This window comes from Arachis hypogaea, chromosome 15 (genome assembly GCF_003086295.3).
Source record: "Arachis hypogaea cultivar Tifrunner chromosome 15, arahy.Tifrunner.gnm2.J5K5, whole genome shotgun sequence".
In the NCBI taxonomy this organism is placed as follows: domain Eukaryota; kingdom Viridiplantae; phylum Streptophyta; class Magnoliopsida; order Fabales; family Fabaceae; genus Arachis; species Arachis hypogaea.
This window is the reverse complement of record NC_092050.1, coordinates 148,929,826-148,945,092: the sequence shown is the minus strand read 5'-3', so window position 1 is coordinate 148,945,092 and position 15,267 is coordinate 148,929,826. Positions and strand designations below refer to the sequence as shown.

The 15,267-nt window shown below is 31.2% G+C and overlaps 1 protein-coding gene across 1 annotated transcript; it reads right to left on the bottom strand.

Annotated features, from left to right (window-relative positions):
• Window positions 1-12,427: 12,427 nt before the first annotated feature.
• Window positions 12,428-15,064, bottom strand: LOC112751237 (protein SPEAR3). The gene is made up of 5 exons (XM_025800305.3): window positions 14,600-15,064; window positions 14,336-14,455; window positions 13,536-13,603; window positions 13,272-13,341; window positions 12,428-12,748 (listed from the first exon to the last, which is right to left on the bottom strand). The coding sequence occupies exons 1-5, from the start codon at window positions 14,834-14,836 to the stop codon at window positions 12,656-12,658; spliced, it is 588 nt and encodes a 195-aa protein (XP_025656090.1). The 5' UTR covers window positions 14,837-15,064; the 3' UTR covers window positions 12,428-12,655.
• Window positions 15,065-15,267: the final 203 nt, after the last annotated feature.

The window sequence follows — 15,267 nt, the reverse complement described above, 5'->3', positions numbered from 1 at the left end:
TTTCCTTGAATCAAGGGATTAGTTGGAAGGAAAGATTTGATTTGACAACATGCTTCTTCCAACAAGATTTGATAAGACAACTAAAGAATTTTGTGATTTTATTTTTCAAAAAAAATAAGGAATTAACAAAACTACCATGGTGGGGTCAAAGATATTTGATAGGGCCCATGAAACTTAAATTCTGCGTTGCCTCCCCCTTAATTATAGCTCTTCCATCATGCCCTCATTTTTTTTATCTCGTCCATACCTACGAGACAAAACTGAACAGAGTCAAATATTCACAAGTTATCAATAGAACTTAAATCAAACATTCCCAAACTTTTTCTCAAGGTGCAGAATCTGTCTTCACAGAGGGATTTTGTGAAAATATCAGCAATTTGGTCTTCAGATTTTACAAATTGAATATCAATAGTACTCTTTTGCACATGCTCTCTAATAAAATGATATTTTATCTCAATGTGCTTAGTTCTTGAGTGCAGAACAGGATTTTTTGAAATGTTTATCGCACTCATATTATCACAAAATAAGGGTATACTATTGATTTTTAATTTGTAATCTTCCAATTATGTTTTTAACCAAATTAATTGAGAGCAACAAGCAGATGCAAAAATGTATTCTACTTCAGCCGTGGATAAAGCCACTGTGGCTTGCTTCTTGCTTGACCACATGTTGAGTGAGCTTCCAAGGAAGCAACACATGCCGGATGTGCTTCGTCTATCCACTCTATCTCCCCCATAATCTGCATCACAAAACCCTACTGCACAAAAGTCATCAGATTTAGGATACCATAATCCAAAATTACAAGTCCCCTTAATATATCTAATGATGCGTTTTACAACCGTAAGATGAGATTCTTTTGGGTGAGATTGAAACCTTAAGCAAACACCCACACTTTGGACAATATCTGGTCTAGAGGAGGTAAAATACATAAGTGAACCTATCATTCCTCTATACCTTGTTTCATCCACATCTTGGCCATCATCATCCTTTTCAATTTTTGTGTTAGGATGCATTGGTGTACCCATTGGTTTGGAATTTTCTAGGCCAAACTTTTTGATAAGTTCTTTTGCATACTTTCCTTGGTGAATAAAAGTACCACTAGGAGTTTGTTTGATTTAGAGGCCAAGAAAGAAAGTTATCTCTCCCATTAAACTCATTTCAAACTCACTAGTCATGAGTTTTCCAAACTCTTCACACAAGGATACATTGGCCGATCCAAATACAATGTCATCAACATAAACTTGAACAAGGAGTATATCATCATTAGATACTTTAATAAATAAAGTAGTGTCGGTGGTACCCCTTTGAAATTAATTTTCCAACAAGAAGGCACTAAGCCTTTCATACCAAGCTCTTGGAGCTTGTCTAAGACCATAAAGAGCCTTAGATAGTTTGAAGACATGATTTGGGAAATCTTTATGTTCAAAACCGGGGGTTGAGCCACATACACTTCTCTATCAATAAAGCCATTAAGGAAAGCACATTTAACATCCATTTGAAACATTTTGAAACCTTTATGAGCAGCATAGGAAAGAAGCAACCTAATTGCTTCCATTCTAGCTACCGGAGCAAAAGACTCATCAAAATCTATACTCTCTTCTTAATCGTAACCTTGGGCCACTAATCTAGCCTTGTTATGAACAACTTGTCCATCCTCACCAAGTTTATTTTTAAACACCCACTTAGTACCCGTAACATTCTTACCATCCGGATGAGGTATTAGTGTCCAAACTTCATTCTTGTCGAATTGAGCAAGCTCTTCTTGCATTGCTTTGACCCAAGATGGATCTTCAAGAGCTTGTTTGACATTGTTGGGCTCCATTTGAGACAAGAGGGCAAAATTGCTTGGTTCGGATTGTCTTTTGGTGGAGGACTTGTTGTTACTCCTTGAGAGGGATCACCAATTATAAAGTCATGAGGATAACCCCTCATAGACTTCCATTCTCTAGGCTTCCGAAGTGGTGTTGAGCTTTGATGAGTTTCTGGTGGTCTCACTGTTTCAGTTTCTCGTGTCTGCTCAGGAGATAAAATGGAAATATCTCCTCCAATCTGACGAGACAAAACTGGACTGGCAGAATCTTCGTTTTGAGCAGATTTGGGATTTTCTTCACTTGTTCCAGCATTTTCACCATCTGAATCATTATCTATCACAGCACTGGGAATTAAGTTAGAATCACAAAAGTAACATGTATGGATTCTTCTATAGTTCTATGTTCCTTGAGATAAACTCTATAGGCCTTGCTTGTGGTGGAATATCCAACAACATTCCTTCATAAGATTTTGGATCAAATTTTCCAAGGTTTTCTCTATTATTAAGTACAAAGCATTTGCATCCAAAGACATGAAAGTACTTAAGATTTGGAGGGGTTCCTTTCCATAGCTCATAAGGGATTTTCTTCAACCCTTTTCTAATGATTGTCCTATTCAAAATGTAAGAAGCTGTATTCACAGCTTCAGCCCATAGAAATTTAGGAATCTCATTCTCACAAAGCATAGCCCTAGTCATCTCTTGAAGGCTCCTATTCCTTCTTTCAACCACCCTATTTTGTTGGGGGGTTCTAGGGCATGAAAAGTTATGAGAAATTCCTAAGTCATCACAGAATTTTTCAAAGTCTTGGTTTTCAAATTCTCTTCTGTGATCACTTCTTAAATGGGCAATTTTTAAATCCTTTTCATTTTGAATTTTCTTGCAAAGAATGGAGAAGGCATGAAAAGTATCATTTTTATGAGCAAAGAAAAGTACCCAACCAAATCTAGAGTAATCATGTACCACCACAAGACCATAGTGTTTACCTCCTAAACTTTGAGTTCTTGTTGGTCCAAAAAGATCAATATGTAACATCTCTAATGGCCTTTTGGTTGAGATTCCATCTTTAGGTTTAAAGGAGGATTTTACTTGTTTGCCTAATTGGCAAGCATCACAAGTAAGATCCTTATCAAATTTGATGTTTGGAATTCCTCTAACCAGATTTTTCTTAACAAGCTTAGAGATTTGGTACATGCTTGCATGACCCAACTTTCTATGCCATAGCCATTTTTCAAATTCAAGAGATGTAAAGCATGTCACATTTTGTTCTTTTAGGTCCTCAAGAGTTAATCCATACACATTGTTGCATCTTTTAGCTTCAAATAAAATATCCCCAGTTTTCTCACAAACAACTAAACAAACAAACTTCCTAAAAATAACCTCAAAGCCTAAATCACACAATTGACTAACACTAAGTAAATTATGTTTCAAACCATGTACAAGAAGAACATCATTTATACAAGATGAAAAATTTTTACCAACTTTCCCAACAGCCACTATTTTTCCTTTTGCATCATCACCGAAAGTGACAAGTCCTCCATCATATTCATCAAGCTTTATGAAGAAGGTTGTCTTTCCGGTCATATGCCTAGAGCATCCGCTATCCATATACCACATATTTTCTTTCCGTTTGGATGCTAGGCACACCTACAAAACAAGCTCAAGTGACCTTAGGTATCCAAATTTTCTTGGATCCTTTCACGTTAAACCATCTCCTATGTCCTAAGCCATTGTAATAAAAAATAACTTTACAAACTTTATCAACAATCATTCTTTCACCAAAAAAATATTGAATAGGAAAGTGTCCATTTCGATTGCATAGTCTACAAAATCTTGGAGTTGCTGTTTTGTTAAAGTGGGTAGGATCTTGAAATCTTGTATCATTAGAGGATGAAGCAAAGTTTTCAAAATGAGATTTTTCAGCAGATTTATAAAACCCCAACCCAGCCTTATCATAAAGAGGTTTTTGACTAGCCAAGATTTGATTCAGATTTTCAGAACTTTGGGTGAACTTGGCTAAGTCTTCCTGAAGCCTCTTAACCTCGTTAAGCAACTCTTCATTTCTTTTAAAACAGTCTACATATGCAAGGACGGAATGATCACTTTCACAGCTCTTAATTTGGGCTTTTAACTGCTTATTTTCTTCAACAAGATCACAAGCAGATTCGGCCTCCCTCACTTTTTCTTTAAGAAAACTGTTTTCAGCTTTAAGAATGGTGATTTGTTGTTCAAGTTCTTGATTTTCCAGCAGAAAGCATCTTATTTTTTCATAAAGATGGTCTATCATAAGATGAAGATCTTCAGTGTTAGGGTTATGAAAGACTACCTGATCTATGTGATCTGCCATGAGACAAAGTTGTGACTTGGTCTCGGATTCTTCATCATCATCATCCGAGTCATTTTCCAAATCTTCCCATGAAGCCATCAGTCCCTTCTTCTTTCCCCTTTTTGGCTTCTCTTCCTTCTTTAACTTGGGACAATCAAATTTGAAATGTCCCATTTTCTTGCAGTTGTAACAAGTTACTTTACTAAGATCTTTCTTCATTTTCCTTGAGCTGCTTTCTTTGTCTTTGAGCTTCATCATTTTTCTGAATTTTTTTTTGCAAACAACACAAATTCATTTTCAGATGAGTTGTCACTGGATTCATCATCCAGAGGGTTAGTGACAGAAGAAAAAGCTATTCCTTTCTTTTTTGAATCTTTTTTCAAATAGGTATTTTCAAAAGCAAGTAAATTTCCTCTCAAATCATCATAAGTCATAGAGTCAAGACCACTACTCTCAGAGATGATTAAAGCTTTTGTTTCCCACTCTTTTGTGAGACATCTCAACACTCTTCTCACTAGCACAGATTCAAGATACTTGATTCCCATAGCATCCAAGCCAACAATAATGGTGTTGAAGTGTTCAAACATCTCATCAATGGATTCTCCTTCCTTCATTGCAAACATTTCGTACTCTCTGTTCAACATATCAATCCTGGTCTTTTTCACAATAGTTGTTCCTTCATGAGTAACTAGGAGTTTATCCCAGATTTCCTTTGCTGTTGTGCAACGTGAAACCCGTCGGTACTCCTCAAAGCTGATAGCACAGTTGAGCAGATTGATGGCCTTGGCGTTGAGCTCCACCTTTTTTCTATCTTCATCCGTCCAACTTGCTTCTGGTTTTGGAGAAACAACTCCTTCGGCACTTGTAACAGTTGGATATTGAGGTCCTTCCAAGATGATTTTCCAAAGTCTGTAATCCACTGCTTGTACAAATATCTTCATCCTCTCCTTCCAATAGGTATAATTTTTTCCATTGAAAAGAGGAGGTCTGTTGCTTGATTGTCCTTCGGTCAGATTGTAGGACACACCATATTTGAGCCATTGTTTTCTGCCATAAGGATCTTTACTCTAAGCTGCAAAGCTTGATCTCTTTGAGACCAAGCTCTGATACCAATTGATGGTTATCAGTGGCTAAGAGAAGGGGGGTTAAATCTTAGCCCCCTTTTTGCTTGATAATACTTGCTGACTTTTGAAACCAACTTTGGAAACTTTTTGTCTTTTTATCTCGTCACTAGCCACGAGACTTTTTCTTTTGTCTCGTCCCTAGCCACGAGACTTTTCTTTTTGTCTCGTCACTTGACACGAGATATTTTTTGTTTTTGCTCCTGTGCAGTAGAAACAGAAATGGAGTAGAGAAGAGAGAAAATTACACCCAGATATATCCTGGTTCAGCTGCTAAGTGCAGTGCAGCCTACATCCAGTCTCCATCACAAACATGATGGAATTTCACTATAATCTTACTGATTACAATCTGTAAAGTGCTAACCCAACTTACAAGGGGATTCCCACAGAATCATGAAACACAACATAGATGAGCAAAGGAACTCTAAGGACATCTATGGCTCTTTTCTTTTAATTTTGCACTCTCTGCCTTTTTTCGCTCTATGGATTTTTCATACAAACCTCACTGTTTGCCTTTTTTTATGAGACTCTAGACATGACAAAATTAAACAGAAAATTATAAAACAGAATACATTGAAGGAGAAGAGAAAACTGTTAGCTCAGGTAGCTCTGAGAATTCTGTGCCTTGCACTCTCAAACTTTCTCCTTGCTCCAAACAGTGGCTGTTCTCTCTTTTTATAGAAGAGGGAAGCTTCCACTTTTGAAGCCAAAAACCAAGCCAACTTCTTCTTCTCCAAGAAACAGAACCGGTTCGGCCACATAGAGAGAGAAGAGATAACCATGAAAAACCTAATATGCAATTACCTCTAGTCCTTCCTTGGTCACCACTCTTCATCAATCTGAGCGCTCCATCCTTGGCTTGCTCTCCAAGATAGATTTCTGGCTCTTGATGCTTCATGATGATGATAGCTTCATTTGCTCCAATCTCTGCCTCCTCTATCACTTCGCCACTCTAGCTACTCTCTGTGGTGATTGAGCAGAATCATAGACAAGCCATCTCTCCAAGATCTTCTTCCTAGCTGGCCGAATCTCCTTCTCCATTTTTGGTATATGGAGGAGCCAAGATCTCATCACAGAATCTTACTACAAGTGATAAGAATCTCAGCCACTACATTTTTTATGTTTTCTTGCCATTATTGAGATGGTCTTGTAGAGTGTTCTTCCTTCACTTTGGTAGCTAATTTTTGCTTTCATGGTTTCCTGGGTAATGACCGAAACAAAGAAGGAAAGAGATGAGGGAGAATAAACAACTTGGAAGGAAAGCAATTAAATGAGTTAATCAATTTAATTCAAAAGATACTTTTACTTCCCTTTAGGGTGGCGTGTAGCTTAAACACATCAATCATGTCACTCATTTTCTCTCTCTCATTTATGTTTCCAATGCTACAAAAATGAAATTTGAAATCCATCCTTAATGAAAGTTGGAATCCGTTGGAAAGTATAGGGCAAATGATAACATTTGCTTTCCTGATGGATTTTGGATCAAGCATAGGATCACTTATCATACATCTTGGGCTTGTAATAATAAAATCAATTTGGCCCAATATAACAACTAGCTTCAGCCACATTAATTTGGACATTCAAAGCTGAGCTAATAGTAAAACACTTGGGTTTGTCAATTTTCTTTTGTTTCGGCCCAAAATCAATTCAGCCATATTCATCATGTATTCTTGCATTAAATCAAGACTGAGTAAAATTGGGCTTGCACCAGAATTTTATTTTCGACCCAATTAAAATCTGCATCACAAAATTATTAATTAACATATGTCAAATGAAAATCAAATTAATAATATTGTGATTAAATATTTCAATAATGTTTGCTCATCATCAAAATTAACTTGGAGTTTTCCAAACTCATCACACTCTAAGTTCAAACATTTCGAAATAGACCTCCACTTTGTTAGAGATCGTGTTAACAACAAAGAAATTCGGGTGAGTTACATTCTAAGTGCTGTACAAGTGGATGATATCCTCATAAAAGCCATATCCTCTGAGGCATTTCTACACTTTCAAAGCAAGCTTAACATCAGTAACCAACAAGAAGTCACAAATGAAGTCAGTACACATGATCAAGAGCACCACTGAGCAGCCTATTATCCTTCTTCTTCAGAATCAACAAGAAAAAGAAAATTAGAGATGATATCAAAGGTTATCCTTCTTCAGAATTAGCAAGAAAAGGAAATTAGAGATTATGTTAGAGGTTACAATGCAACAAGTCCTATTCTATTTTCTATTTATAGTTATTCTTCTGTTTTCAGTTAGTTAGTCCTGCTGACTCAGCAGAAGCTTCTAGGCAGTTTTCAGGTAGCTATTAGCTTTCAGTTATCAAGTTAATTAGTTGGCTGTTAGCCTATTAGCTAGAATAAGGTGTTAGAAGGAGTTTATAAATACCCATCCTTCATGTAAAGCTGAACAGTTTTACATCAATGCCAACCCTCACATTATCAATTCTGTTTTTTTCTTTTTCTTCTTTCTTTCCTCTTCTCGCTTCTTTCTTCTCTACCTTTCTTCTTCTGAATTCATTTTCTGAGGCCTGATACCTTTCAGGTAGAGCCTACTAAAAAGTAATTTTTTGTGCTTTATTATTTTAAACTATTTAATCGTTAAAAATTATACTAATTTGATTAGTTAATCAATTTTTTAACAGATTTTTTTTTGTTTTTCAATTGATTCATTGTCAATTGAGTTTTTATCTAAACCGAACAAATCTAGTGATTGATTCCTAATTAGTCCAATTGAATCGACCAATTTGATTCAATTTTTAAAATCATTAGTATAACTATTATTTATTAATGACATGAATATATACGCTTCTTTTTCTCAAACTTAAAAAGAAAATTTATATACTCTCTAAGTTTGATACTAAATTTATCAAATCATCTAATAGACAATAATTTTGTCAATACATCTATAGTTTGATCCTAAGATTGAATATTCATTACGTATAACTATTTTTGCTTTTGATTCATTAATTCCGATATGAAGTGAAAGATCTTGCTCTAAGTGTTTATACATACTATGAAGTATGAGATTTACGATTAAAAAACAAATATTTTGATTATCACACAATGGATAGTAAGTATGATAGACTGACAGTTTAAAGGATCTTCAACTCTTGAAGTAACTGTTAGATGCATATGATTTCAGATTGTGTTGATGTTAATTGGAAGATCTTGGGAAGTTAATGTTGTTCTATAAATATATGTTAACTCTAATTTCTATCTGACAAATTAAACATCCACTTGGAGTGATTTCGATTAACTATTTTGTGTTGATTCTTATTGTTTTCATTGATTGACAACAAATCAGTTGTTTTCCCACCATTTGCTTTAAGAAGTTGAGTAAGTCATTATTGATACCTTTAACACTGTAAACATATATATTGTTACAAAAGTGACCAATAACTACTTTAATGGAAGTCATGTTTATCTCTAATAGAAAGACATTTGAATCCCAATTTGAGATATTGAATTATAGCTAGACCTAAAGTTTTAAACATTTTATTGATTTTTAATTAATTAAAACTGTAGATTTTGTTTATCTCTAATAGATTTTGTTCAGTTTGATTGATTGTCTTTTTTTTTTTTTGTTTCCCACAGTATCTCCCAACCCGACAGATCAAGGACTAATCCGTTACAGTATTGAGCTCTATTTAAGGGTTTGTCGCTGACCAATTTTTATTGTTAAAAGCTACTTGAATCTAGCTGCTAGGACACATGTACTAGGCCTTATTTTTTAGTTAATGAAATTGATCCCAAAAAAAAAAAGTAAGTAGTATTACACTAATAACAAAAGGCATCTTCTAAACAAGTTTCAGGCTAGTCCAAGTTACCCAAAACTTATTAATTATATCATCAAGCTAAGGGTGAAAGCTAGATCTTCTTAGTATAGAATAAATAATAGGAGAAAAAAATTAATGATAAAATTAAAAAAGTTAACTGGGAGAGAAAAGATTAATTATACTAAAATTATTAACAAGAAATATTGAAATAAACAAAAAAATATCATATATAATTTGTGTAAGTATGCAATTATTTATCTTTTGTATTATTTTTCTCCAATTATTACTTAATTATTTCAATTCATTGTTTGTATTGGATGATCCATATGTTATCAACATATTATATATGAAACATACAAAGCAAGCTTCCATGCACAATATTTAAAATTAAATTACTTGAGACTCACGGATATATGCTAGAAAACAAAGCTAAAATCCCATATGTTACACACCATGAATCGAAGTTTGAATTCTAATCGGAAAAGTGGTCAAGTATATTTGATGTACGATTTTTTTTTTCAATAAAATTACCTCCAATATAATATAGGTCTCTCCTATAACATATATAGAAAAAAAAGACTCATGTAAGGAACTAAAAAGAATAAGCGTATAAATTAAAGCTGCACTTATTATATTCATAAACTAGAGAAAGCATAAATAATAACGAGAAAAATAATGTTTAGGAGATAATAAAAAATAAATTCAAACAGTCTAAAATTATTTTACTTAATATTTATTAATTAATATTAAAATAATTATATAATTTTAGATATAAATAAATATATAATTACGAATATTATTTGTATAAAATTATAAATATTATATTATATAAAGTAATTTTAGATATCGTCTTTTTAGTAAATTACCAAAAATAGAAAAGACATTTAAATAGGTGACTAATTTATTATACTCTTCTTTGGGGAAAAACTGATTCAGAAAGGCACTTTAATAAAATTTTCATTATAATTAAGTTGTTTTTGACTTAAACATCTTAATAACACGTGAACAATGAGTTTCTTACGGGCTGCTATATCAGTATTATTGTTAGTCCAATTAGTGGGATTCATGTAGAAGGAAGCGATCCATCACAAAAATTTTAATTTTGTGATATAGAGAATGATTTTTGTAAATAATGTAAATAATGGACTTTAGAATAATTTACTCAATAAAATAAAAAAATACTTTACTTTCAAATTATCTGTTAAACTTTAACATTAAAATAATTATCTGCACATCTAATGAATTAAACATTCAACCATTGTTAATTGGATATGAATAAATCAAATGATCAAAAGAAATAACTATTCAATTAAAAATAATAAACATAATTATTTACATACTTATTAAATTTAACATTTAATATATCTATTTTTCACATTATTTAGAATTTTTATTGTTTACCTATACTTTTTCCAAAAAAATTTACAGTGCTTCAATCTTATTAGTTATATATTAACTGCCTTTCAATCATGAAACACATTTTTTTATGGAAAAGTATAATGTTTCATAAATGGGAAAGTAGTTTCGTTGAGGTTGCTTCTTTTGCACACATTCCATAGAAAATAAAGTGTACTGAAAACGTGTTACTTATTTTATTATATTTTTGGAATTTAATTTTTATGTAGTAATTAACATTCTAAAAAAGTTTGTTACAGATATTCCATATTTCCATCGTAGATTGTCATATTAATAAAGTAACTAATTTTAAATTTATTATTTAAAAATTTATATAAATATATGAATTTGATTATATAATTGTATAAAACTTTTTATTAATATTTAAAATTAAACTAAAAAAAATTAAAGCGGCGATTAAGTTATTTCTATATGATCTTAAGATTAAAAATTTAGAATTGTGAAATCAATTACTAATATAATTATTAAATTAAATTATTTATATTATATTTTTTATGTGCAATCTTTTTACGAATCTAAATATATTTTAACGCAAGATATTTATGTACTGAATTGGCTCTTATCAAAATTAAACTTAGTTGGACTGGGCTAGTTAATTAATACGGTTTCGTTACGTTACCAACAGCATATCTGCCAACTTCTGCCAACTCTTATTTATAATTGTGTTTCATGAAAGTATGTTCGTAAATGTGTTTAATAAAAATGTCTTTTTTATAGCTGTGTTTAATAGAAGTGTCTTTATAGATATATTTTCTGGATGTGTCTCTTTATATATGTATTTAAAATATATTAATTATTAGACACATCTACAAACACACTTCTATGAAACACAATTATAAATAAGAGTTGGCAGAAATTGGCAAATAATATGTTGGTACCCTATACTTTTCCTAATTAATAAAGTATGTTGAATTATCTTAACAGTGAAATCTTGGTATGTATCGTCTTATATGGGAAAGGGAAAAAAAGTTGTTGTCTACTTCTAATCATTAAAGGGTACATGCATGTGAATACTCATATAAACTCCAAAAACTAAAATCTGATGAGTCATACAATCTAAACTCTTTGTGAACAACTGAAAATAATATAAGTTGATGAGTGAAAGGCTTGCTTCCATCATCAATATCAAGGCATGCCAGAAAATTTATTAAATATAGTTACAAAAGTAGTAAAAGTGCTTAAAGATGATGATCAACTAATAATGTAGGAATCTAGCTATAAATTGAATTCAAGTTAAATTAAGATCAATATTTAATGAGATATAAGCATTATTCCTAGTAATACTAGGAATACTAACAACTACTATGGTACATAGAAGAAAATTAGCATTGTATTTAGATTTTCTTTAGGATGAAAAAAAAAAGGGTGAAACCATTAACCACTTTAAATTTTAATTTGAATTATTAAAGTGTAGTTATTAATCAAAGGGAAAATGACTATTTACATTTACACATTATTTTCTCAATAAAATCTAAGTTCAAGAAAGCTTAACCTACTATTATTAATGATAATGTGGACTTTCAAAGACTTCAAACAATGATAAATCCTTGAATCAAGACTTCAAAGAATGCCCTTGCTGTTAGGTGTAATCGGTTTCTGTTTTCAATTTTATTTTCAAAATTTTCTGATTTTAAGAATTAAAAAAATAATAAAAATAAAATAAATCAATTTTTGTTATTATAATAAATCTTTTTAATTTTTTCATGCTCGTAAATTCTTGCATATTTATTCTTAGTTTCACTTAAAAAATATATAATAAGATCACACTATACTATATCAATTTAAAAAAACCTTAAAAAATTCTTTTTGTTTTTTTTTTTTTTACAAAATCTTAAAAGCAAAAAACAAGGAATATAAAAATAGATCCAAAAACCAAATAATCACACAACCTAATAATGTGGACTTAACAAAAACAAGTACGAATATATATAAGAATAAATTTTCTTTTCATATATAGCTTTGAGAAACTATGCTAATAAAGAAGAAAGTTTGCATTTTCATTCAAAGAGTGAATCTATGTTTCAATACACAAGCTAATAAGGGGTGTATATGATATGATGATAATAATCTCTGGATGAAACTTTCAAACCAAAAACAAATTGGCCTGTTCATCATTATATTATATTGTACCTTTTGCAATTCTAATGTTATGTGATTGAATAAAATAGCACATTACAATTACTAGAACCGCAAGTGGCAGTTGATCAAAGAGATAATCTTAGCTCCAAATCTGGTTCTTGATTGTCACTTGATTCAGAGTTCTGACTGCTTGAACCATCTCTATGCTTTTTTGAGTCCTAATAATTCATTAAAAATAAAAACACAGATTATAGATTAACTTGTTTTATACAGTTACTATAAAAATAATACTTTATATTGAAATTCAACCATGTATTGAATATAAAATAAGTAAAAGAAATTATTTTTTTATCGATCTAATACACTTGTATATGGTCATCTAAAAGAAGAAATAAGACAGAAGAATAATCTTAGTGAATCAAGATTAATGCCCTGTTAAATAAACTAACAATTTTGTTATTTATTATTAGACTAAAAGATATAGTTGATGATAACAAAGGATGCAACTTTATTTCGTTTTAATTTCTAAAAATCATCACTCATTATTACAAAACTGATGGGTTTATCAAATGTGAAGAATGATATAATGATTAAACAAAACCAACAATAATTAAGTGTAACATTTTATTATACTAATAATTAACATCATATCAAAATTAAACTAGTAGAGTATTTGAGTGTCAAATGTACATCTTTTATATAAGTATGGAATATGAGATTCATGTTGAAAAGATTCCTTACATATAGGTTAAGAAAAGGTATAGTAGTAGTGTTGTGCTGAGGCTCCATGATGGCATTTGCATGTTCCCATCTGAATTTAATTATTGGACATACATAATAAGATCATCATCGATCTCATCAAAATTAAAAAAATAAAAAATAAAAAATAAAAATCCAACTTGTATACTTAGAGACATGTTGGTATTTGATTTATGAATGAGAGAAATAATAATAAAGCTAAGGATATGAATATGATCCAATTGTACTGGAATCCTTTTTAAGTACCTTGCTGTATTAGTTGTCTGAGAATCTCCATATCTTATGTTTGTCCTTTCATATTCTTGTAGGCCCATCTGCACTACCAAACAATGTTTTCCAAAGTTTAGGATCCTCCATATATATACATATGCTCATCAATATTATTCATGCCATATATATTTTTCTCTAATAATACTATGTACTTTCATATATGATGAACATTATATTAATGTACATGATATATATATAATCAATTTATATGATTTTTCATCCTACATCACCTAGCTAGGGTTAGCTCTATACATACCCTTTAATTTGTACTTTCAAATTCAATAATTAACCAAACATATATAGATTAGATAGCTAGCTAGCTAGCTAAGTAATTACCAAGGTTCAAAAAATGCTAGGGTTATATATGCTAGAATTATTTTTTTTTTCAATTGGATATATATTATTATCATGTAATCATCATATGATGATTATCAATAAAATCATAAGGGATAGAAAAAACAAAATAAGACTATATATCCTTGATTGATTATTGCTTTTGGGCTTTATTAATTACTATGTTGTGAGTTGTGACAAATCAGAAATGACAATAGTGTAAATAACATACACACATACATGTGGAGCTAGCTAGCTAGCATGTTCACTCATCACAAAAAAAAAAAAAAAAGAGAGTAATAATGAGAAATAAAAACAAGTTAAATATATAGTACAAGTTAATTAAGCAATAGTGTAATTTAAATAAAAAGCAAATCTAATTATTGGAATCAATCAATTAGATAAAAGTCAAAATTATTAGACATAAACAAACATACACATACCACAACGTTGGGTTGGAATCCATAGGAGGGTGATGAGTATGATGTAGATGAAGATGAGTAAGAAAATGATGATGATGATGGCACTGATGAGTAGTATGGTGTTTGCACTCTTGGATCTTCCTGCATGTTCATCATAAAATTATTGCCACAAAATATTATAATCCAATTAAATCAAATTAAAAAAAAAAAACCTTTGTTCTATTATATAATAAAATTGAAAATAATAATAATAATAATAAGAATAGTAACAAGAAGAAGTCTTACATTGGTGAAATTAGAGGGGTAATTAGATGGATGATGATGATGAAGAGGAGGGTGATTAGGATTATTGTAAGTAGAAGCAATTTCACCATGTAATCTAATCTTTTCCAATTGAGCAACACCAAGTCCTCTTTGTGGTTGCTTTGGTTGCTTCTCTTGATTGTTCTTCTTCCCTTTTCTTGAAGATCCTCCTCTACTATCATTGTTCATGTTTGGTTCTCCAAAATAGCTGCTTCCCATGCTTCAATCTTATTATGATCCTTAGATTCTTCTTCCTCTTTCCTTAAGAGAGAGAAAAAGAAAGAAGCTTTGCAAATCCCGGAAGAAGTGGTTCTTGTGCTTTGGAGAAAAAAATTAAAGGTGGGAAAATAATAATAATGAGGGATCTCTCTTTCTAAGATGGTGATTCTTGATTTCTTCTTCTTTCTATTGCTATGATGAGAACCCCAGCATCGCTGGATCAAGATTGTGTTTAGATTTCAAACTTATGTTATATATACACCTAGATTCTCTCATCTTTATTCTCTCTCCACCCTCTCTACCCTCTATTATTCTTTTTTTTTTTTTTTATATTAGATCACCTCTATTCTAAGTTATTTAAAAAAAATATTATCAATTACCAATATAATTAGATTATGTGTTTATCAACGTGGTGTGGTTCAGGGTACTTT